We start from the raw sequence: 23,996 nt of genomic DNA on the forward strand, positions 1-23,996 counted from the left end.
AAATCAATTTTATTGTAGGAATGTGTTGTGCTGGCAAAAATCAAGCCATATTTAAGACATTTCACACTAATGGGACTGACATACTTTGAGAAAAAAAAGCCCTGCGTCCCCTATGCTGACACCTCCTTCAGCTTACCAGAAAGGAGCGACGGTATTCTTTTCAGCACTGCCACAAAGTTCCCAAACCCGTATTTGCCTTTAAAAAAATGTCAATAAAAGTATGCAAAACCCTGCTAGTGTTTAAGTAATTGATATACTCGGGACACTAATTCTAGGTGCTAATGCACTAACGTGACTAATGAGACAGACAAAGAACACTGCCAAAAATCTGCGAGTACCCTGAAAACCACGAGACTTCCCAAGTGTGTCAGCAGGCTCTCGCTCCAAGAACACCCTGCTGACCCTTGGACAGATGTTCCAGCCCAGCTCACTGATGTGTGCAGAGCTTTATGGCTCTCGCTCCTCCTTTAATCAGCGACTGTATATTCAACTCCAGTATTAAAATAAACCATTACGAACCTATTCTGCCCTGTGTCCAAGGCCTAAATGCCTTTCATGCCTATCAAAAACCTTCAGCTAAGCCTCTCGAAGCCCTGACAGTGTGGCAGCTCCTCGATAAAATCCCTGCTGCGATGTAACACACGGATGGTGCAGGGAGATGAAGCTGAAACCTTCGGGGTGTCAGCGCGACTACACCTCCACCTGCAGGCACCACTCATCTCGAAAACACCGTCATTTGGACATTTTCAATTAAACTCCCGACCTTTAACCACTAAAACCCAATGGCCCACGACTAAGCATTAAACCGTGTCAGTAAAACGGCGTGGAAATAGTCACACAGACTCACCCACACACACAGACACATAGACCCCCTACCCCAGACCCTCAGCTGCTGCTCTCTTTCCCCGATCCCACTCCTGCTTTCCCCGAACCCGCTCCATCCTCCCCTGCATCCCTCGCCTGCTTTCCCCGAACCCGCTCCATCCTCCCCTGCATCCCTCTCCCGCCTTCCCCTGCTCCTGCCTCCCGCGATCCCGCATGCGCGCTCCCCTGCGCCCGCCTTTCCCTACCCCTACCCCGATCCCGCTCCCGATCCCGATCCCACCCTTCCCGGTCTCGCCTTTTCCCGATCCCGATCGCGCTGCTCCTCGATCCCGCTTTTTCCCAATCCCGATCCCGCTGTTCCCGACCCCGCTGTTCCCGACCCCGCTGTTCCCGATCCCGCTATACCCGACCCGACCCCGCTGTTCCCGATCCCGCTGTTCCCGATCCCGCTATACCCGACCCGACCCCGCTGTTCCCGATCCCGCTGTTCCCGACCCCGCTGTTCCCGACCCGATCCCGCTGTTCCCGATCCCGCTGTTCCCGACCCCGCTGTTCCCGATCCCGCCGTTCCCGGTCCCGCCTCCCCCGTCCCCGGCCCGTCCCCGCGCATGCGCAGCGGCGCGGGGCGGTACCGGCGGAGCGGCGGGAGCGGCCCTGCAGGTGAGGTGTGTCCGCGGCCCTCACAGCGCCCCGCGCCCTCCTCACAGCGCTCCGAGCCCTTCTCTCAGTGCCCCGCGCCCTCCTCACAGCGCTCCGAGCCCTTCTCTCAGTGCCCCGCGCCCTCCTCACAGCGCTCCGAGCCCTTCTCTCAGTGCTTCGCGCCCTTATCTCAGTGCCCCGCGCCCTCTTCACAGCGCTCCGCGCCCTCCATAGCGCTTTGAGCCCCTCACAGCGCCCGGAGCCTTCACAGCGCCCGCCCAGCGCCCAGTCCGGCCGGGCACTCCGTGCTGTGGGGCAGCCCCTGCTCGGCCCGGCCCGGCCCGGCGCCCCCGTTAAGGACTGAGACCCCGCCGCGGCCCCGCACGGCTCTCCGGGCTCCCTCTGCCGTGCCCGGCGCCGGCTGTGGCCGAGAACGGCCTGTGGTCCCCCGGGCGATGTGCGGTGACAGAGCCCCTCCGCCACCCGCGGCTGAATAGTCACAGAACCGAGTCACAGAGCCCAGGCTGCTCTGGGGTTAAAGGAACTTGAAAGTGCATCCAGTGCCACCCCTGCCAGGGGTGGGCAGGGACACCTTCCACTGTCCCAGGCTGCTCCAAGTCCTGCCCAGCCTGGCCTGGCATGAGGCTGCCGCCCCGTGAATCACAATCTCAAAGTGCTTTCAGTATAATAAATGATCTGTGTAGTCTTACTTTCGCAAAGGCCCACAGCTGTCAGGGAGAGAGAGGACCATGAACGACAGCAGGGTAGCGCAATGGAAACTGATTTTCCCCTTCTCAGCAGTGTCTGCATGTTTTGTAGTGGTTGCACCGCACTTCTAATCATCACTCAATCACCCTGAAAAACGCAGCTCAGTCAGTCCCGCTTGAGGGACCTTCATGCGCAGGTCACTCAACGGTAACTTTTAGATGTAGCTGTTACTGCTTTTGGCTACAGGTTGTCACTACGCTCTTGAGTGGAATAACAACAAATTTAATGGCTGCCTGATATATTAATAATCTAGACTTCAGTGTTTTTGCACAGATCCCTTTTGCTTTTGTCAGAGATGTGTTTTTGGGAGTCCTTCATCCACTGAGCAACACCGAGCTCCACATCTGTGGAGGAATTAATCCCAAAATAAGGTGTACAAAATAAATGCGTTTGCACTTTTGTATTGCTTGAAAGCATTTTCAGGTTGTGATTCAGGTGGTGGCTGCCCCTGGATCCCTGGCAGTGTCCCAGGCCAGGCTGGACAGGGCTTGGAGCAGCCTGGGACAGTGGAATGCGTCCCTGCCATGGCAGGGGTGGCACTGGGTTGGATTTAAGGCCCTTCCAACCCAAACCATTCCGGGTTTCTGTGATTTTTCCATCCCTTGTTTCCATCAGTAGTTTATGAGACATAGAGAGTACCCGCATGTCTAAGGCAAGGTGAGGTGAGAGAGGAGAGAGTCTGCAGGGCCAGCTGCTGTGAGAGTATCACCCCAGATATAATTAGCAGTGTAATCCTCTCTCGTGATGTACTCGCTTGGCTGGACACATAAACCGACTTGAAAAGTGTTTCTTCCACATGTTTTGAGTAAATATTTCACTTCATTGTAAATCCAGTTATACCATTATGACTGTTTTATTTTGTGTAATAGCAGTAAAATTATAATTGAGAGGAGTTGTCTAGGAACTGGGAAATCGGACTTGGAGAAGGTAGTTGTCTCATAAATCAGCTTTCCTTTTTATAGCTAGATCTAGTTTAAGCGGTTCTACACTATTTTCCTAGGTGTGTAGTCTCTTTTTGCATTGTAAGTCCATTGAATAACACCTGATACAATTCTTCAGTTTTGGAAATGTCTTTTGAATTGGAATTTTCATAATACTCTGCTGCCTCTACCTAACATTTCATTACATTTTGTCCTTTACTGGCAATTTTAGGTAACAATGGAACCAACAGGAAAAGAGAGACTGTCAGAAGTAGAGATGATGAAAGAGGACAGGGATGATGATGATGGTGATGATGAAAGAGGAACAGGTGGGCTGCTGCTGTGGGATCTCATTAAGCAGCTAAATGTGTACATTTCTCTCACAACTGTAACACTGCTGGTAAAGTTGAGGTCTGCCAAAGGCCTTGACTCTGCTTTTGGGATTCATTTGTGGTGGTACAGCATTATGCTTAATGGAGAGAAAAAAAAAAAAGTAAAATATCTAAAAGCAGAATTTATAGAAAGACTCTAATAACATGTATACTGTTGTAAAGTTACACAAAGCTAAAGCCTCGCCTGCAGTGTTTCAATACAGGCTGAAAATAAAGCAACATTCATTGATTTTTATGATCCAAACTATGAGAAGAGCAAAAAAGCAAAAGGAGAAGCTGGAAATGCCCAAAGCCAGCTAGGAATCCAAATACACAGTTTGTATTAAATGAAAATGAATCTTAGGTTTCAATCAGCTTTAAGTTTTAGGATAAGATGATGTTTTGATTCTATGTACCACTGAAAACAGTGCAGTGTAGGCAGTGGTCAGACATTCTAATGAGGCAACTTAGACACTTTTCTGCCTGCCTAATCTGATAACCCGTACCTAAGGTCACGGGGCAGGTGGATTTGCTACGTCTGCTGTGAAGTAGCCATGAGGCAGCTCCCGCAGTGCAAGAGAAATAAGCTGCCAGAAGCCCAGTGATCCCGTTCTACTTACCTAAAAAGCTTGTTAGTATCTCTAAATGGCAATCATAGTTCAGCAGAATTTTCCAGAGGACTTGGGTGTCTTCATTTTGTTGAAACTGGAAAGTGCCAACCATAGAGACTTGGAGATTGATAGTTTAGTCATTAGCATCCCATCTACTCTATGCATTCTTTCCTTGGAAATGGCAAATTATTTCAGCCTGCTGGTTAATTCCCCCAGAAGTCACCCTCAGTTAGAACAACTAACTGTGTTAGTTGTGACTTGACTCAAACACAGAGACACGGCCTGTTCGAACAAAGACAGTTGGCACTGCTGCCTGGAATTAGCCAACCTCCTCAGAGCGCTACAAAAAATTAGTTCCTCAGCTGAGCAAAGTGTCATTAATACTGAGGAGTTCAAATGTAGGAACAGATAAGAGGCAGGCAGCAAAGCTCTGACAGCTACAAATGGATACAGCAATGCAGAACATGCACCAGGAATCCAAACCCTCCAAGGATTAAGCCCCCTCTGGAATCAAACAGTGTTACATCACCCACATGAAAATAAAACTTAGGTTTGTCAGTGACAGCTTCTCAAATGTGAACATTCAGAACTTCCCCCAATATATTAAGAATTTAATTAATATCTATTAGTTATCTGAAGCTGCTCTTTGTTCTTTAGTCAACTAAAATGATGCCAGCTTCCTCCAGTTCCTCCTACAAAATGTTTTGTCAGATGCTCCATTTGCTAACACATTTTTGTGTGCTGACACTTGAAAAATACATGTGTCCCTTTACTCATGATTCACAGATTCAGATTTCTAGAGCCACTTCTGTAGTGAGTGAGCAATGTGAAACCAAGGAGTGCTGCTGTGGGGCTGTTCCTGTTGTGTGAATTGACCCAGACAGGTAACCAAGGGCAACCCTCAGAGCACAGCCAAAATGCAAAGAGCAGATTTATTTCACTGTACAATATACATTTCATTCTAGCTGACCTCCGATTCTCTCTGCCCCAATTTCCAATACAGATCCCTGCTGAAGGTCTGTCTTTCCCAGGAGGTCAGCGCTGTTCTGCTGGCACCCGAGTGAGTGTGTCAGTGTGCCTGCCCCTGGCCCTGGACACCCGCTCTTGGCACCCTGGGGACACACACGGGTCCATTTTTGGAGGTTTTGAACCCCCCAGTTGCAGCTGTGGCCTGGGGAGGCTGTGGGGCTGAAACTTCTACCAGCACACTAAAGAAAGGTGTACAAAAGAGGGTTTTAGGCTCCACAGTCTGTTCAGGTTTTTAAGTAGCTGAGGTACCTTAGTGGCTTTTCCCAAATTGTGTACAAATCTTTTGAAGTTCCATTTTTATTTCTTTTTTTTTTTTTTCCCCACAAACTTAGAATCACAGAACGGTTTGGGTTGGATTTTAATTTTAAGGATACTTTGTTTCTAAATAAATGGGAGGTGTTTTTAATTAATCCCTAGCTTCATTAATGCTAAGGAATTTTTAAAAGACATGCAGGGAAGTGATGGGAATAGATGAAAGCCCTTTTCTTTGTCAGCTAATAATTTGTGCTTGAAATTGATTTGGAGATAAGATCTATTTTTAGGATAGAATAAGATATTGTACCCTATTTTATTTACATTTTTTATTTATCTAGTATTTAGTTAAATCGACAAAATCTTTGTGTTTTAATTGATTACATTTTTAGGTGATTATATTTATGTGAAGTTATTTTTGTTATGGTTTGGGACGTAACTTTTAATGCAGTTAATTTATACTTGCTAAAGATACTTTAGTGACATTTTGTTCTTTTACTGGGTAAGGAAAAATGTTTTGTGCAGATAACAATGATAAGCCCAGACAGCAATGGAGCATTTCTATCTAATTCTCTTTTCATGGCATTTCAAAATCATTATATCAGTTTAACTGTAATTAATCTCACTTCACAAAATTCTCTCTGGGGCTCCGTGTTTATTTGTGTGGTGCACGTAGATGCACACAAATAAATGCCTACTTACTTGTTGCTAATAGGAGATGAGGTGGACAGGAAGAGCAGAGCTGGGGCTGCTGCGGCCTGTTTGCCTCAATCCCTTTAAAGGCCGGGCAGACCTTTCCAAAGCAGTTTAGGGGTGATTATCTGCATGGTCCCCGAGGCACTCCCCACGCAGTGCAGGTTAAGAAAAGATCGTTGCTGGCTCCTCCCAGATTACCATCCCCGATCCGATTAGGCACAGGAAACACCAGGGGAATTCATTCAGCTTCTCCTCTGTAAAACGTGACTCCCCTGCAGCGTGTTTCTTGGGGCTGATACTGCAGCAATGAAGGGATCAGCACTCACTCATTCTTTTTGCAGGGTAACAGGTAAGGTGTTGCACTGAAATTACTAAAACTATTAAAACTCATGTAAATTTACTGTGGTTTTGACTGTATTAGATTTAAAAAGAATTTCTCTAGCTCGCAGAGATGGTTTTTGAACTTGCACTTCTGAGTGCTGTCAGCATGCTGACAATTAGTGACAGGATTTCATTCTTTGTGTGACGAGCCTGAGAGTCTTGGTAAACATGATGTTCGTGATCCAGGGTCTCAGAGCCATCATTTTTGTTTGTAGAACAGGTAATAGACTCACTTTATGCCATCTCCTTGATGAGTCTCTCATAATTACTGCCTGCCAGCCTGTTCACAGTACTCTCAAATACCTTCTGTTTACTCTTAGGTTAGCACTGCCACAGAAAGAGATGATTTAAATAACATGGCTCAAGTCAACTGAGCTCAAGTCAACTTGTCCATCAGTTTAGCTTGCAGTTTCGTGCTGTTTATGTCAAAAAATCTATGAATAGCAAACACTGAATCACCAAACCAGCACCTACATAATCATTTAATGAATTATATTCTCTTGTCTCTTTTGTACATGAAAGCAGTTAGAGTCCTTTGTAAATATCAAACTTGATGATTAAATGGCATTCACCTTTTACTAAGACAGGTGGGAAATATTTTTCTCCCTAAGAGGGTAAAAGACATGTAGAAATAAAAAATCCTTTCTGGTTGTGGTTCCAGCGGAGTTTCACAGCAGCTGTAGTATCATTCTGCTATGTAAATAGAGTATAACTGAACTGTATGAATATTTGTTTACATTTTTACCTAGTCTTCTCTCTGTCCTTTATCTGTGTGTTCATTTGCTTTTCCAATATTTTGGAGTTTGCTTACAGGTAGTAAACATTTCAAATTTCAAATAATTGTACTTTTTAAAGCACCTTGGGAATTGAGGTGTGTGCCTAACTGAAAGATGTGTGATCAGTGCTAAAACTGCCTTCCAGACCATGGTTAAATTGTAGCTTAAGCATTCATGAACTATCTGTTCTCAGTGAGCTTTTTCACTGGTACAGGCAGTAGAACAACAACCTTTGCATCTTGTTTCATTAACCATAATAGTCAATGTAGCAAAACCCCCCAGTTATCATCATTTCTTACAAACCTTTAGAAATGCTTTGATATTCATGGCAATGTTAAAGTTAGGTAGTCTGCGGTAATTTAAAACACAATTTAATTTACCAGTGCTTCCTGTACCAGTGACTAACCATGTCTCAGCCAATTTAGATACAGCAAAGCAGAATTGTGGATACAGCAAAGAAACTCTCATTTTTGTTGGAAACTCTCATGATCTGCCAATCTTAAAGCATCAGATTCAAAGCCTGGATTGAGAGATGAAGTTATAATTTAGTAGCTCTTAGCCACTTCATTAAATATACCCAGTCCTTGCTACACTATCCTATTTTTACTTAGTCTTAATCATTGAAGTTATCTTTAGTTATCTGCTTGAAACATCTCCATTAGTGCAGTTTACAGGATTACACATTTTGGCAGTGAAACTTCATCCCGTGTGATTTTATATTTAGACATTCTGTTGACTTCTGTGGGACTGCTCACAAAAGCAAAGCTGCTCAAGTACTTGCAGAATTAGGCCACAGGAAATTTTAGAGGTGTTAGCCAAGTGCTTAGGTACTAAGCTACCCTCGCCCCTACCTGCAGCGAGCTGACTTTGTTCCTTTAAAAATGTGGCTGCTAGGTAGTAACTTACGTGTGACTGCAACAGGGAGAGAACAAATTCACTTCAGAAGATAAGAAAACAGTGGAACTAACCTCAGAATTTCTTGTGACAGGCCTAAGCATCAACATTGCCTCTATTGTATGAATATATTCAAGGTTTAAAATAATTTTCCCCCTATATGGATGTTTTAAAATGGAAAACTTACCAATTTTTTTTCATCTTAATAGGTAATCTTCTTAAGTGTGTGATCTGCTGTGGCATCCTTGATAACCAAAGCCACAGGAATTAAAGATTTGGGCCCTCACTATTCATGGATAGGTGCACTGGGGCACAGTGGGGAGCCTTACAATGGGATTACTGTCCCTGCTGCTGCCCTACCTGGAATCCTTCCAGCTGGGAGTGCAAGCTCCTCTGTCTGTTTGAAAGCGTGTTCTGAAGTAAAAGCTAGCCATTGCATTTATTAAATAACCATCCTCATTGCCAAGACAGAGCGAAACCAGCATCTTCTTGTCTCCTCACTTTTTGGCTGTATAATTGTTTCCTGGCTGCTGCAATAATGGACATTGCTCCTCTCCTTTCAGTCTGGAGCAAAAATTCAGCCCAGCCACTGGAAGCCACTGGTTTCCAGACCCTGAAATAGCAGGAAGGAATGTTGTTTGTGACAAGGCGGAGTTGTTCCCTCGCAAACCCCGCCGCTGGTTTGCTGGCTCCTCCTGCAGCCGGCTCCTGAGGGCCAGTGAGGGATGCTGCCGTGGGATGCGGCCTTTGGAAGGAGCACGGAACCGCTCCTTGGGATCCCCGATGTCCCCGCTGTGCTGCTGAGGCACCTCGCTGCTGCACTGGGACCTAACAAAGAGCAGTGCCTTCATTCCGGAGCAAATGGCCGGGGGCAGGGGGCTTCACTGCTGAGAAGGTGCATGCCCGGAGCCGCCTCGTCCGCGGTGCCCACACTGCCTCCCCTGCAGGAAAGGCACCCCTGCATGTGCGCAGCAGCGAGTGGGACCCGGCAGCTGTCGTGTTCCCGCAGGCAGCACGGGCATCGAGTGCAGCAGGAGACAAAAATCCCTCCTGGGAGAAATTGTTCAGCTCAAAAGTGGGGGGAAGAAAAGGCAACTCAAAACGGCATGCAAACATCAAAGCATGATTCAAACCCACGTCTGGAGGGGACCTTGGCATGAGGATTCCAAGAGGATTCCAAGAGATTCCTTGGGCAGTGCGGTCCTGCCCTTCCCTTCTGTGGGCCGACAGGACAGGCACATTTCCCGGTGTTTGGTGTCAGAAGCCTGCTGCTCCTGCTCGCTGGATGGCATCGCTGCCTGTGCTGGAACAGAGACGGGACTGAGAGCAGAGACACTGGGACAGAGACGGGACTGCCAGTGGAGACACTGGGCCAGAGACGGGGCTGAGAGCAGAGACACCGGGACAGACACGGGACTGCCAGCGGAGACACCGGGACAGATGGGACTGAGAGCAGAGACACCGGGACAGACACGGGTCTGAGAAAAGAGACACCGGGACAGAGATGGGACTGAGAGCAGAGACACCGGGACCGCACCACAGGAACACCAGGACAGAGACTGGATCGCACCGCAGGAACACCGTTCCTCTCCCTCAGGGACCGTTCCTCTCACTCGCTCAGGGAGCCGGGGTTAGGGGGCGGCTTCTCGGCTGTCATGGCAATAGGAAAGCACCGCAGAGATAAAGCAGCAGAGCTGAATAAGGCGAAATCGTGCCTGCCCCAAGGTCCGTGACTCGGATCCGCAGGCAGCACACGGGCACGGTGACCTGGAATAGGGCTCCAGGCTGGCCGTGCCTTCCGCAGCTACCGAGCGTTCAGGGGATGCGCAAAACACTGAAGAACGTCTTTAAAAACCAAGAGTATCTGGTACAGAGGCGAAGCAGGAGAGAGCTGCTGCCTTGCCTAAGTACTATTTTTACTTCTAGCACCCTCTTTGTGGGTGCAGGAACGTAATGCCCCTCTGTATGAACATCAGCATTGACATGTCCCAAATTGCCCCCTTACATCTGTCTGAGGGAGTGCGATGTAACTCAGCAAAGTCATCTGTCACAATATTACTAACTTTTCTGAAGTAAATATAAGGGAGTTGCTCCCGTTGATCACACTGAGCAATTTCAAACAGCTGTCAGTCAAGTTCAGCAAACTGAAAGGCACAGACGAAAACATTCAAGTCAGCTGGGCAGCACAGAAATTATAGGTTTGGTATATAAATGAAATAAAATCAGTTAGACAACAAAGAAACACAAACCTCACCTCTGCCACTTAGAAGACTCTTGCTAGTATTTTGTCATACTCAGAACCTCCATCTCATTCCTTTCCAGTTAAGAGTTCTTAATCAGCCCGATTCCCTGGTAAAAAAACTAAAAAGGAAAATAATTTTAGATTATAGAAACATCCCTGATATTTCATCACTTGTTTTTTATCACTATCCTTATTCCTACAAGGAAATAGGAGAACCAGATAGTCATAGTGGCAGTGATTCTGCTGCTAGTATGATGAGATATCTTTTTCAAATGTTATCTGGACAAGCTATTAAGAATTTTTAAGAGAACTTTCTGAAAAATAGAAACTAATAATTTTTGTTAATTCAGCATTTTTAACTCAAAAGTTAACAGTGCAGCTGTGTTCTTTTCAAGATGCTTAATGGTGGGAACAGATCACAGATCCACATTAAAAACCTTTCACAGAGCTGCACCAGTTGACTTTGTGGAATAAAGTCCATTAGCATTGTTGGAAGAATAATTTATTCAAGTATGTGGTAGATAATGTAATATCTGAATGAATAAATTTTATTTAAATATTTACTGCAAACACAATTATGCAGAATTAGATATAAAAGCTGGGCAATGAACAGCAAGCAGTTAGCACCACACAGGCCTGTTGTATCACCTAATACCCACAGGACTCTTCTATTTTTATATATATATATATTTTTTTTTAGCAAATCTGTCTTTCAAAACCCTATTTATGCTGCTGAATCCTAATACTGGTTTTGCAGACTTGGGAACCTAAGGGTTGTATTTTGGCAAAGTTTCTGTAATTAATGATGCAGCCGAGATGTGCTTAGTTTGGTACAAAAATGCTTTTTTGTTGTTATGCTTGCAGCTATTTTCCTATAAAGATAAGAGAAACAGAAAGGTGATCTTACACCAAATTTCCATTCAAGAGCCATGCAAAGGATTTATTTAAATACAGAGACTGATTACTGTGTTCATATTTACAGTTTGCTTTACCTTTCTGTCAGATAGAAGGTCTTCAGAGCAGGACCTACCTTGTATTAGAAATAACAGCTGAGAAAAAAAATCTGTTTCTGCCTGCAGAGAGTTTTGGGTTCAGTTTTCTTGTTAGAGGAGCATCATGACAGATGTGATTCCAAACCCCACGAGTGCAGGGAAGAGAGCAGTGAGGGCTGTGGATTGTAGACAGTCTGTCTGCCAAGTACCAGCGCATGCCTGACTGCCCAAATCTTCAGCGACTCCATAACCAGGAGCACGTGGCTTTATTCTGCATCTTTTGAGCTTCTGCTGTAGGTTTACAGTGAATATTTTATTGTTTCAACAGGTACTGCAATGGCTGCAGGAGTTCTGCTGCAAAATGAGCAACCGTACTCCTCGCTGATAGAGAGCAGTGTGTATCTGGCAAATACGAGTTCAGGTAAGAATTTGTCTCTGATGTGCCATTCATAATAAATGCTTAGAACAATTCTGGAAAAAAAATCCCCACAAAATTTAAAAAAAACCTCAGAAATATTATCCATGCTTATAAACTTGAAATGTGTCTAACAAAACCAAACTGCATTATTTCATCAACATATCATGGTGATAATATGTTGTTCTTTTTTGTAATTTTCATTTGCCAGTTTTGTAATCAGAAAATGCCTAGCTCTCTGAAAATACAAACCTGCCTTTAACAAGACTCCCCTTTCTATTTATTTAAACTTTTACAGGATGCAATTCTTTCTTACCGTTTTGGGTGAGTGTTTGTTTGCAAACCTGCTAGATTCAGTAGGAAGATAATGATGTGCAGCATTTTATTTTTCTCACTTCTGTCACCACTCTCCTTTGATATGTACTGAAAAGTTTCTGGGAAGAGAAAAATAATTAAATACAAGAAAGCAATGTAGTTAATTAGAAAATATTTCTCACATTTCTTGGACACAGGTAGCACTTGAAATAGCCTTTTTCATCTCCTTTCTCTTCCACCCAACCCCCAAACTAAAAGCATATTTAGATGTTTCCTTACCTGTTGATACCAGCTTCCCTGATGAACGAAGAGCCGAGGTTTTGAACATTTTCCTTTCCTCACGTGATATCACTGCTGATGTCTCAGGCCCGGTAGCCACAGCAAACATTGCCACGTCTCTGTAAGAGCTGGGGAGCAGCAGACTAAGTTCAGGCCCTCAGTTCCTGGTCAGTGCCGGGAAGAAGCAGATTTTTGCCTGGTGAATTTGTCTTCCTCTTATGCAAATTCCTCTGTACAAGTTACTGGTTTTGTGGTGCAAGAAGAAACGCAAATGTATTTTAGGAAAATGCTATGGGATTAATTTGTTTATTGACAAAGTTAAAGTGGATTTTCTTGATTTCCCCAGCCTTCCCCTTTCAGTGCAGTCTGGTGCAGACACTGGGATGACAGAGGCTTTTTACACCCCTGTAATCCATTCTCCACACAGTTGCTTTTCCAAGTGCTGCAATCTTTCTGGCCACCTCATCCTCCAGCTCAGCACACTGGAAGCAAAGTGGGAGGCAATTTGCCACCTCATACCTACCTTCAGGAGCCTGAAGCGCTCAGCTGATACATCTTCTCCTCCCCATGATCTGCTTTCTTTCAGGCTGCAGGGTTAACAGCTTTGCTTCATAAAAAAGCTGTGCCCTGAAAAATAAACCCAGCCTTTTGTTTTGGATAACAAATTGTGTTTTGTTAGAAGATGTGAATGGTCCAGGCAAACAGTCTACAATTCATCATGTACTGCCGCATTTCAGCAGGAACACACTAATCCCAATCATTACACAGCTAGTGATGCATTTTGGAGCGGCGAAGTGGAGGAGGAGAGGTGGCTGTGGAATGAAGAACCAAGGGCTGGGGGAGTATAATGTGCCTCCTTACAGATCTTTCAGGAGGCAGAGCCTCCAGCTACATTTTGATTGTTCAGCTGAACGGAGTATTTTGCGTCTTAGCGAGTTCTGAATGCCTGTTATTGAGCGGGAACTAAACACTCCCATTGTTCATGACAAACATTTTGGTCGTTCCCGGCGCGTTTTGAAAATTACCTACTTGCCATGCGACTATTTTCATCAAGCGGCGGAACAGTTTGTCCCGAGCAGACGCAATCCCTGTGGAAAGGAGCAGCCCGGGGCCGGCTGGCAGCAGCGCCTGCATCCCCGTTACCATGGCGATAGCTCAGCCCGGGGACCAGCTGCCGAGCGCGCTCGGGGATGCTCCGCTCCGCTCCGCTCCCGCAACTTCAGCGCTGAGCGAGTTCCCCTGCGCTCAGAGCGCCGCGGGCAGCGGCGCCGGGCGGAGCTGGGGCCGCGCAGCCATGCAGCCTTCCCCCCGCCGCCGCTCGGCCGCCAGCATCTTTAGCCATTTCTTCCAGGGGCGGAGGCATTCCTCCTCCGATCCCCTGCTCCGCCTCAGCCAGCGGCGCCGCAGCTCCGTGGTGGAGCTGCTCTCCTCGTCCACGCACCGGGTCATGGTGGCTCTGTCGTCGCTCGGCCCCGAGGAGCTGGATGCGACTTTTCCTGAAAAAAAAAGTAAAGTACTTTTCATTGAGTCTGCTGACAGGTCTGGGTATTTTCTCGGTGTTACTGTACTTTTGTTCTGTTAACTGCATTTTTTATGTGTGGATAAAATAGCGGGGTTTAATTTTCTTCCTGTATTTTGTATTTTATATTTTGCTCACTGATTCTTATTCGGATCTTAATACATGTTGCTTACTCCAACAGCTTCGTTATAAACAACGAAGGTAAAATAGAAGCACCCGTTCATGCGTGCACCAAGGATATGGTTAACTGTTTTGGATTTCAGGTTGAAGAGGAGTGTGACTTTTTTTCAGCTGCAAAGATGTCACTCACCTCTAACTTCATCAGAAAAAACAACTGGCAGTAATGCGAGCAATCTTTCCCCTTCAGAATCCTTACTTGAACAACGAGCCTGAAGCACACAGTGCACGTGCTGAGGGTGTGAGGGAGCTCGCTGTGGGGTTGAGGTGGTATTTGTCAGAGAGCTCGCTGTGGGGTTGAGGTGGTATTTGTCAGTGGTCTCACTGTGGCACTGAGGTGGTATTTGTCAGCTCACCATAGCACTGAGGTGGTATTTGTCAGTGGTCTCACCGTGGCACTGAGGTGGCATTGGTCAGTGGTCTCACCGTGGCACTGAGGTGGTATTTGTCAGTGGTCTCGCCGTGGCACTGAGGTGGCATTGGTCAGTGGTCTCACCATGGCACTGCGGTGGCATTGGTCAGTGGTCTCACCATGGCACTGAGGTGGCATTGGTCAGTGGTCTCACCGTGGCACTGAGGTGGTATTTGTCAGTGATCTCGCCATGGCACTGAGGTGGCATTGGTCAGTGGTCTCACCGTGGCACTGAGGTGGTATTTGTCAGCTCACCATAGCACTGAGGTGGTATTTGTCAGTGATCTCGCCATGGCACTGAGGTGGCATTGGTCAGTGGTCTCACTGTGGCACTGCGGTGGCATTGGTCAGTGGTCTCCCCGTGGCACTGAGGTGGCATTGGTCAGTGGTCTCACCGTGGCACTGCGGTGGCATTGGTCAGTGGTCTCACTGTGGCACTGCGGTGGCATTGGTCAGTGGTCTCACCGTGGCACTGAGGTGGCATTGGTCAGTGGTCTCCCCGTGGCACTGAGGTGGCATTGGTCAGTGGTCTCACCGTGGCACTGCGGTGGCATTGGTCAGTGGTCTCACCGTGGCTAACGTGGCTCTGTCCGTGTCGCAGGGAGCTCGAGGCGCCCCACGGCCAAGTACACCAAGGTGGGGGAGCGGCTGCGCCACGTCATCCCCGGGCACATGCAGTGCTCCATGGCCTGCGGCGGCCGTGCCTGCAAGTACGAGAACCCCGCGCGCTGGGCCCAGCACGAGCAGGCCGTCAAGGGCCTCTACTCCTCCTGGTGAGCAGCTCAACACTGCACAATGGCTGGGCTTCGGAAAAATCGCCTGCTAAGTGTAAAACCTAACGGCGGTTTGATCTGGAATTGGAACCTGACGTAGCGGCTGTCGTGCACAGCCCAGGAATGATGATGAAAGGTTCCTGTTGGCTTACAGTGAGTTTGGTTCAGATCCAAAAGAATAAATACCTGTCTGTCACGAATTAAATAAAAAAACCCAAACTGTTCTGGGCTACTAAGAATTAGGATGCAAATTAATTAAAGGTGTTAATAATAGAATTGAAAAATAAAAGCATGCAGTGCAGATGAAATAATGTGGGCACGTGTTCAGAAGGATGTTCATGTGCAGTGAGAGTCACATGAAATGTGTCTTGACATTCTTACTGTTTTTTTTCTAGCAGCAAATACTTAAACAGCATTTACAAGACCTTAAAGGGACCAACAGGGATCTGGGTCCAGATTTCTATTCAAAGGAATTTTTACTTATGTCCTGGCATTTAAGCAGTTCCAGTATCTGTCTTTTGATAAAGTTCTATCTGTATCAGTTTAATAAGATTTATCACTAATACTATGGCATAGTAGAATTTTTAAAAGTAATTTCTAATTAATCACCAAGGTATTTAGCTCTTTCTTGAATATAAAGGTATTTTTACTTTGAAAGACTCACACTCAGGAAATTATTCATGATAACATTCTTTACTTTTCTAATTTCTCAGGATAACAGATAACATCCTGGCTATGGCTCGACCCTCCACAGAATTAATTGAAAAGTACAACATTATTGAGCAGTTTGAAAGGTAACAAATTTAGTCACAATCTATTGTAAGTATTACTGGTGTAATTCCTGATCCATTTTCTCTTTCAACGTAGATTTGGATTGTTGATAAAGATCCTTTCATTTTAACACTCCACAGGTAAAGATTTATTCCCCACTAAGTATAAATGTGTGTTTCAGAAAATAAGGGATAATGAGATTTTGGCTGCCTGTAATACTTTGACTCATCTATTCCTTCCTTAAGATGTGGCATAAAAACCATAATTAACCTTCAGCGTCCTGGGGAGCACGCGAGCTGTGGGAACCCCCTGGAGCAGGAGAGTGGCTTCACCTACCTTCCTGAAGCCTTTATGGAGGCTGGCAGTAAGTTCCCTCCTGCTGCTGTTCCTCATTAATTATTGACTTCGGCATTTAAGGATATTTTTACTTGAACTCCTGTGAGTTAAAATGCAGCAGTGTAGGAAACATTGCACAAAACGTGAAACCTGGCAAATACAATGAAGAGCAAATAACGTATTGTAGAAGGTTTTGTGTTATGCAGAGAGAGGTGGAGGGTTTGTGTTCAGGTGTTTCTAAAGGAAGGGCAACAGTTCCCTTTTTCTTCTGCATTCACAAATATCTGAGCCATTAACGGTGTGTCAAATTCTGGTACACTCATGTTTTCTTATGTAGACTATAAAAGGTTATTTCATGTGAGGACACTGCCTCTGACAGTACTTGTGTATTTTCATGTTATGGTGAGAAGAGAGAAAGTGCCTCTATGTAAGAAGCAGCTGCTGACTGAAGAAGAGCTTTTATTTCTGAAAAGAAAAAAAATTGCCCTCTTTCTATATATAGCTGAGTAATTTTGCATGAATCACTGTTTTGTTCCACCTTTTACATTCTAGTTGAACTTGAGTTTGACAAATCTTTGCTAGCTTCGTGTATCTATCAAGTTTCAATAGCAGGCATACACTGAAAAGGGAAAATAATCTCTTGCAAACAGGATGTAGTCAGATTTTAAGCTCCATTATGCAATTTTAGTACTTTAACTTCTTATAAGTAATCTCTCCTCTGAAAATAGTACTACACCTTTCACATTCGGTGTGGCAGAAAATCCCTGTCTCTCTTTTTATTTCAGTTTATTTTTATAATTTTGGATGGAAGGATTATGGAGTGGCATCTCTCACGACTATCCTTGACATGGTGAAGGTGATGTCTTTTGCCCTGCAGGAGGGGAGGGTGGCTGTTCACTGCCACGCAGGGCTTGGGAGGACAGGTACGTGCCCCGGGCAGGAGCAGCACCAGGGTTCCTCTAGGAACTCCAGCCATCTCTGGTTGTAAACCAGGAATAGCTGGGCTATTAATAGAATTAATAATTCTCTATAACTGCAAGATGGACCTCTATGAAATGGTTAAAATTGCTAAACTGCTTTGTCCCAAGACCTCAATGGCTAGAGAAGATCAGTTTTAGTATATTAAAACCAAAGACCTGTAAGGTTAGAGAAGTTTTAAATCTGTAGAATTGTTCCATTGCATTCAAATGTGACAGCTGCTTCTGGAGAGGAAGGATTCCTCTGGTACACGTATTTACAACACGTTCACAAACCCTGCCACTCACTGGTGGATCAGAGCACCTAAAATTTCATTTGTTTCTTTCAAGTCCTTTTTGGTAGTGCTCTTCCCATAGAAGCCCCCATTGCTGCCACGTCTGTGAACGGTAGAACTCCCGGAGAGGCTGTGGGGAGCTCCCACCGCAGTGCAGTGAGCAGACCTTCACTGTCTCGTGCTTCTTCACAGGCAATTACGTTAAAGTACCAGCATCACCTAATAGAGAGCACTGTGTCTTCACCTATATTAATTTCTATCCCATATTTCCACTGAGTATTTGTTTCAGTCTGACAGCTCCTTCACTAATCCCGCCTTTGTATCTTCCAGGTGTTCTAATAGCTTGCTACTTAGTTTTTGCCACCAGAATGAGCGCTGACCAAGCGATTCTGTTTGTGAGAGCCAAAAGGCCCAACTCCATCCAGACGCGGGGGCAGCTGGTGTGTGTCAGGGAGTTCTCCCAGTTCCTGGTGCCTCTGCGCAACGTCTTTGCGTGCTGCGAGCCCAAGGCGCACGCCGTCACGCTGTCCCAGTACCTGACCCGCCAGAGGCACCTGCTCCACGGCTACGAGAGCAGGCACCTCAAACACGTGCCAAAACTCGTCCACCTGGTGTGCAAGCTGCTGCTGGACCTGGCTGAGAACAGGCAGGTGGTGGAGGCCGAGCTGCTGGACATCCCAGACCTCTCAGCTGAGATTGAGAAGACCGTGGCGCAGCTGGCATCCACGGAGCTGGAGCGGGAGCTGGCCAGGCACGACAGCGACGCGTCGGACTCGTCCCACACGCACTCCTCTGCTCTCGACACCCAGGACTCGCACTGCTCCCTGGGACACGAATGTGATTCTTTCTGTAAAAGAAGGAATGTCGAATGCCTTCAGCCTCTTACTCATATGAGAAGGCGTCTGAGCTACAGTGAGTCAGACCTACGGAGAACCGAGTTTCTTTTGGAACAGGATGACACTGCCTGGACAGTGCCTGCTCAGATCTTAGAGAACAAACCCAAGCAGAACAGTGGGGAGGAATGTTCTGCCACAGGTGAGGCAAGCCCACAGCTGGAGTTAAACAAAGAAGCATTGGTGCGTAACACGTGCACGTTCTGGAGTCAAGGGAGATTTAGTTTGGATGGACGAAGGGATGGCTCCTATCACAGAAGGAACTCGACCAAAGAAGTACAACGCAGCAGGACCTTTTCTTCAGGCCTCGCGTCCATCCACCATCCCAAGGAACCTGGGGTGCCGAGGCACGGCTTTGCCGACGAGATTGCTCATAGGAAGGACCACAAGACCAATATATATGGCAGGAGGGTCTATCTCTCCGAGGACTCTGACTCTTCTTCTTCCTCTTCCAAAGTGAGCTTTTCCATTGGATATGAAAGCCAAGGTAGCAGAGAGGTGTCAGAGACAATTCCGCACATCGTTCTGCAGTCAGAATTAAGTTTAGAAGCTCGAAGAGTTTTGGCAGCCAAAGCACTCGCAGATATAAATGAATTTCTGGGAGAGGATGAAGTGAAGCAGAAAGTAGAAATGTGGCAGGTAATTTTTAACTCAATTCCATGCTATGGGCTCTGCATATTTCACCCCAGTGAACTCCTGGAATGGCAAAAATGCCACGTGGAGCTTTGAAATGGCACATTGGGATAACAGTTTATGTGAGGTCCGGGGTCAGTTCTCTCACAGGCTGGCAAAATGCACCTACACATCCTGGTCTCTGGCAGGAGGGTGGAGGTTCTGGTTACGTTCAGTTTCCTAATGGTGGGCCATGGATGCCATTATTTCTGGTTGTAACGGGGCTGCTGGTGGCACTGAAGTAGTACAGGTTTTAAAGGTTTGAGCTGGTTTTCATCAGCGCTTTCTCAGAACTAATCAGAGGATTGGTGAGCAAAAGAAAAAGAATTTAGTAGAAACTTAATTGCTTATCGTCAGACCCAAATCCTCTTAGCAACATCTGCTTTGGAGTTGGAATGCAAAGCTGGTTTATGTATCCCAGTGGAGCATTGGGAGGTTCTCAGCTGCACTGCTGCTGTCATCCCTCTGTTTTAAAGAATCACTTGTATTACTGTTAATTAATGTTGATACTCTGGAAAAAAATACCCCTTAATACACCTTAATACCCTTAATACACCTTAAATAATACCCTTAAAATACACCTTAAAATACACTTAAATACCCTTAAATCTTTTTTGTTGGAACATGAGCAGCCAAATACTGCTACAATCAAAAAGAATGTTGGCAAAGGTAAATAGATGATGCATTTTCAGTTTTGTTTTGTTTTGCTTTTTTTGTTTTAAGAAAGAACTGAATTCTCGAGATGGAGCTTGGGATAAAATCTGCACTGAGAGAGATCCTTTTATCCTCTGCAGCTTGATGTGGTCGTGGATAGAGCAGCTGAAAGAACCTATTCTATCCAAAGATGATATTGACATGCTGGCAAAAAACTGCACAGAATCCCAGGATGCACTCTACTTGCTGAGAAAGGTACATATTGGATCTGACAACTCATCCTTTAACTTTAGGCAAGGGAATTGCACTTTTAAAAAGCCACTTCAATCTTTTTCAAAATCAGAATGAGAATTCATTCTGCATCAAATTGTGTGGGTTTTCTGGATATCTCTGGGTATCTTCTAGTCCAAGTGGCTTGGCCGAAACAGAGTTACCTAGAGCAGGCTGTTTGCGTGACAGATGCTCCAACCCCTTCATTAAGCTGAAAATGGATGGAAGGAGCAGCCACAAAGATCTGTTCCTCCCTGTCTTCCTCCTTGCAAGCACTGCTCAGGTGCCTCTCTGCCAGCTTCCAGTGGTGACCAAGACCTGGAAGGACAGAGAGAGGTGCAAGATGGGGAAAAGAGCCCTGAACATGCACAGCATTTCGGGCTGAAAAGATCCAATCTCACATTTCCTATGCCAATTCACAGGAAGGCTACTGTTCATAGGGGGGATCTGGAAGTTCCCAGAAATTCTGAGGAATCCCCAGAGTAGTTTGTGGCGCTCGGGAGAAGAGTTTTCCCATCGTGACTGAAATGATTGTGCAGAGGCTCTCTAGGCTGGTGGGAATTCCCCACCAACTCCTGCACATGAAGGTTTCAGCACAGGAAGGCACAGCCTGGTGTTAACAAAACCTGAGTGCTAAACTGCTTTTCATGGCAATACTTCTTCTAACGAGCTGCTGTTCCTTTTCCCCACCAGGAGCAGTGTCAGACCATCCTTTGTATTTTACACTGCGTGGTGAACCTGCAGGTGCTGCCAGCTGATGTGGAGGAGGCCTTACTTGCTCGTGCTATTAAAGCTTTCACCAAGGCAAGTAACCCCAAATAACTGTCCATGACATGGTATTTACTTGGTTTAAATCATGAAGGGTGAAGCAATCAACAGAGGGAGGCCTCTCTAGGAAAGGCTGCAGTAATTCCTTCGCACTTCAGTGTGAAGCTTATTTATTTCAGAATTTACATTTCATAATGATCACATACATAAAGGGTTGGAAATATTCTCAACAAAATTAAATTCTGCCACTATGGCCTTAATCCTGGAGTCACCTTTTTCTCTTTCTGGACCACTGCTAGTTCATGGACATCTTCAAATTAGAGGAAAGATCATTTTAAAGGGTGACACTGACTAATCACTGGGAGTAGCTTACCAAAGGCTTTGGTAGATTCTGTACCTTGTGAAGCTTTTCCATCAGATTAAATCATTTTCTGAAATGACACTGCAGGTCAGCTCTGTTCCAGGCCTGTAGCACAGGATGTGAATAACTAATTTCTGCTTTGGGCTCATTCAGTAACAGTGAGAGGTGAAGCCATTGCTCAGCTCAGATTTCTTCTCAGACTCAGACAATGAAATGGGAGCTTGAACAGGATGTTCCCCGTGCTGCTTCCTCAACTCTTGTAAATCTGCCTGTTAAAACAATCTCCACATTTCTCCTTCTTCTGCTTTATTTTAATGTCTAGTCAGCATAAAACTGAAACCACTTGGCATTAAGCACTCCATCAAAAATGCATCTTTTCTCTGATAAATCTCAAAGCTTTTTTTTTTTTTTTTTCTTTTCTTTTTTAATGTTGTGCATCTGCTTTGCCTTTTGCTGTAAGGCATCTCTTTAACAACTGAACTGAAACTTCTCTCTTTTATTAGACAAGCTTCGATTCTGAGAATGGGCCATATGTTTACAATACCTTGAAAACTGTATTTAAACAAGCACTGGAAGAAAAAAGGAAGAAGATTAGGGAAGCAACAGAGAATCCTTCTTGATTTCTACACAGCTCTGCTGAAACATTAGATGGGCCTACCAAATTATTTTTCATTTTCCAGCTACTGTATTTTGTGCTACTTGGCATGATCTACCTAACTTAAGGTAGTAGAAGTTATTAACAAATAATTTTATTTTTTTAGAGGGAGTTTTAGTGGCAGTTGTTCAGTCTACATAGTTTTAAAGAACAGCTCCATGTGACCATTCTCTGTAGCATTTGGTTTCAGATACTGTTCTTCTAGATTGTGAAGTGTTCTTCTGTTCTCAGATGTGTTTATTGATTTAGAAATCCCTGTTATTGGCAAGAAACGTTATTTTCAAGTTACATGATTGCCATAAGTTCAGTGCCATGATTCCCAAAGGTTTAATGGATTGAGTTGATATTTATGTATTACATATGTTTACATTAATGATATTTGATTTCAATTTGCAGAAAATAAATGTTGACTGAACCAGTGAAACTGCTTTTTCTTTCGGAAATTTTGAAGACCAACAGTAATAACGGAGAGATTGACAGATCTTGAGATCTGTTATTGACAGCAGACAATATTTTCCTTCAGATCTCATAAATAATTGTAACCAAAGTGTTTCTAGAAGGTGTTGCAGTAGAGAAATGCACTGTGTTGAACAGTAGCCATCAAGCCCTAATTTAGACTTTTTTGGCCGAAAAAGCTTCGAACTGTTTTTAAGAGAAAATTGATTGAGACATTCTAAGTGCTATGAATAAGAGCAAAATTTTACTTTATTAGCTAAATTTTATTGCTCTTAAGTGAAAAAACACTTCATCGTGAAATCTTCATAAGGATATGATTCTGTCCATACTTACATCCAGCAAATACTTACATAAAGAAGTGTCATATAATAATGCTAAAGAAACATTATTCAAAACTGTACTAGCTGCAATACACTTTGCAGAGGCATTTTTATCTAATAAAACAGAAACAGCTGGGTCATCACACTAATACAGTTTTGGATTACAGCCTTAGGATCTGGACTGGAATGCCAGTTTGCAGAATGAGTTTGATAGATTTAAGTAGTTAAACAAGAATCTGTCCTTTTCTGAAACAGTTTTATTCGTTTCTGTAAATGACTAACATTTAGAGTTAAAAGTAGACCAGTTTGAAATATAGGTAATTTTTACATGCCTCAAGTGTTGGGTGATTTTACATCAAATTCAAATTAAAACAGCATCTTTGGCAGAATCGTCCTAAAAGAGGCACACTTGAAAGAAAAATATCACATGTGAATCACAAACACAAATCCAGCTTTGCAAAGAGCCAAGGCAACACGACAGGCAGTTCTGTGTTAGCATCAGCAGTCAGGCTAAAACAAATATCATCTTCTCATCTGCCGAATGCCCCCTTCTTCAGTGCCTGCCCTGGTGCTGTGCCGCCTCACTCAGAGCAGTGCGATTCACGCAGCGCAGCCCAGAGTCAGCTTTCTGCAGCATTTAGATGGGTGCGGTCCGCACCAGGGCTGGGGATAAACTGCTACAGAACTGAACAAAATGCGTGCACCATCCCAGCCTGGGCTTGAATGGGCACAGGAATTTTGGAAAGATGAGGACAAGTTAGCAGAGCAAATAGAATAATGTAAAAATCAGCTGAAAATAGGAGTTACTTGGGGGTTTATCTTTTGGGGATGAAAAGCAAAATCAAAAGTTCCCAAATGCCCTAAAGATTGGAAATGTGGACGTGTCAGACCACTGGATCCTTAAAACAATTTTATCCTGGTGGAACAGCGGTAGCTTGAGCTGGTGCCTTTGGGGGACCCCTTGGGCTTTTATGCCCTCTCAGCTGGAGTGTGATGATCTGGGCTCTTCCTGCTGTGTCGAGTGCCCGCTCACTGGCGGGCACCCCCAGGCTCCCAGGCCCTCTGCTGAGCCATCCCTCCCCTACAGTCAAGTTTAGCCCATCAAATTTGGCTTTACTCTCTGAGCACATCGACCCGAGGATGTAAAAATGCCTGTTCTTGCTGGAGCATTGCTGTTGCGTGACAGCCCCGCAGGCAGAGCGGGCTTGTGCAGGATGTGGACTCGCTTCCCTGGCCGCAGCGGTGCTGCGCACATCAGAGCTCCCGGCTGCTGGAGCTCGCAGCGAGACGGCCCGGCCCGGC

General features: G+C 45.3%; 1 protein-coding gene and 1 long non-coding RNA gene across 5 annotated transcripts; one reads left to right on the forward strand and one right to left on the reverse strand.

The window, feature by feature from the left end:
- Window positions 1-1,445: 1,445 nt before the first annotated feature.
- Window positions 1,446-22,342, forward strand: PTPDC1 (protein tyrosine phosphatase domain containing 1). Of its 2 annotated transcripts, none has more exons than XM_040076380.1 (10): window positions 1,446-1,485; window positions 11,725-11,817; window positions 15,115-15,286; window positions 16,000-16,080; window positions 16,303-16,421; window positions 17,179-17,316; window positions 17,976-19,177; window positions 19,934-20,119; window positions 20,828-20,938; window positions 21,767-22,342. In XM_040076380.1, exons 2-10 carry the CDS (start codon window positions 11,733-11,735, stop codon window positions 21,881-21,883), a joined length of 2,211 nt encoding a protein of 736 aa, XP_039932314.1. In that variant the 5' UTR covers window positions 1,446-1,485; window positions 11,725-11,732; the 3' UTR covers window positions 21,884-22,342. The 2 variants fall into 2 exon arrangements, with proteins under 2 accessions (XP_039932314.1, XP_039932313.1); XM_040076379.1 differs by lacking the exon at window positions 1,446-1,485 and adding an exon at window positions 3,391-3,481.
- LOC120758278 (uncharacterized) lies at window positions 5,901-12,788 on the reverse strand. Of its 3 annotated transcripts, none has more exons than XR_005702830.1 (4): window positions 12,406-12,788; window positions 12,128-12,245; window positions 10,417-10,523; window positions 5,901-10,306 (listed from the first exon to the last, which is right to left on the reverse strand). It is a non-coding gene; the product is annotated as an uncharacterized LOC120758278 (long non-coding RNA). The 3 variants fall into 3 exon arrangements; XR_005702829.1 differs by adding an exon at window positions 11,435-11,687 and having other exon boundaries at window positions 5,901-10,523; XR_005702828.1 differs by having other exon boundaries at window positions 5,901-10,523.
- Window positions 22,343-23,996: the final 1,654 nt, after the last annotated feature.

The sequence above is a fragment of the Hirundo rustica genome, chromosome 12, assembly GCF_015227805.2.
Source record: "Hirundo rustica isolate bHirRus1 chromosome 12, bHirRus1.pri.v3, whole genome shotgun sequence".
Taxonomy (NCBI): Eukaryota; Metazoa; Chordata; class Aves; order Passeriformes; family Hirundinidae; genus Hirundo; species Hirundo rustica.

Bases quoted from the DNA above. Each gene is read 5' to 3' on its own strand.
- PTPDC1 (XM_040076379.1), top strand. From the start codon at position 3,391: ATGGAACCAACAGGAAAAGAGAGACTGTCAGAAGTAGAGATGATGAAA. The intron at 16,422-17,178 runs GTAAGTTCCCTC...TTTTTATTTCAG, and splicing joins AGCCTTTATGGAGGCTGGCA to TTTATTTTTATAATTTTGGA. The intron at 20,939-21,766 runs GCAAGTAACCCC...CTCTTTTATTAG, and splicing joins CTATTAAAGCTTTCACCAAG to ACAAGCTTCGATTCTGAGAA.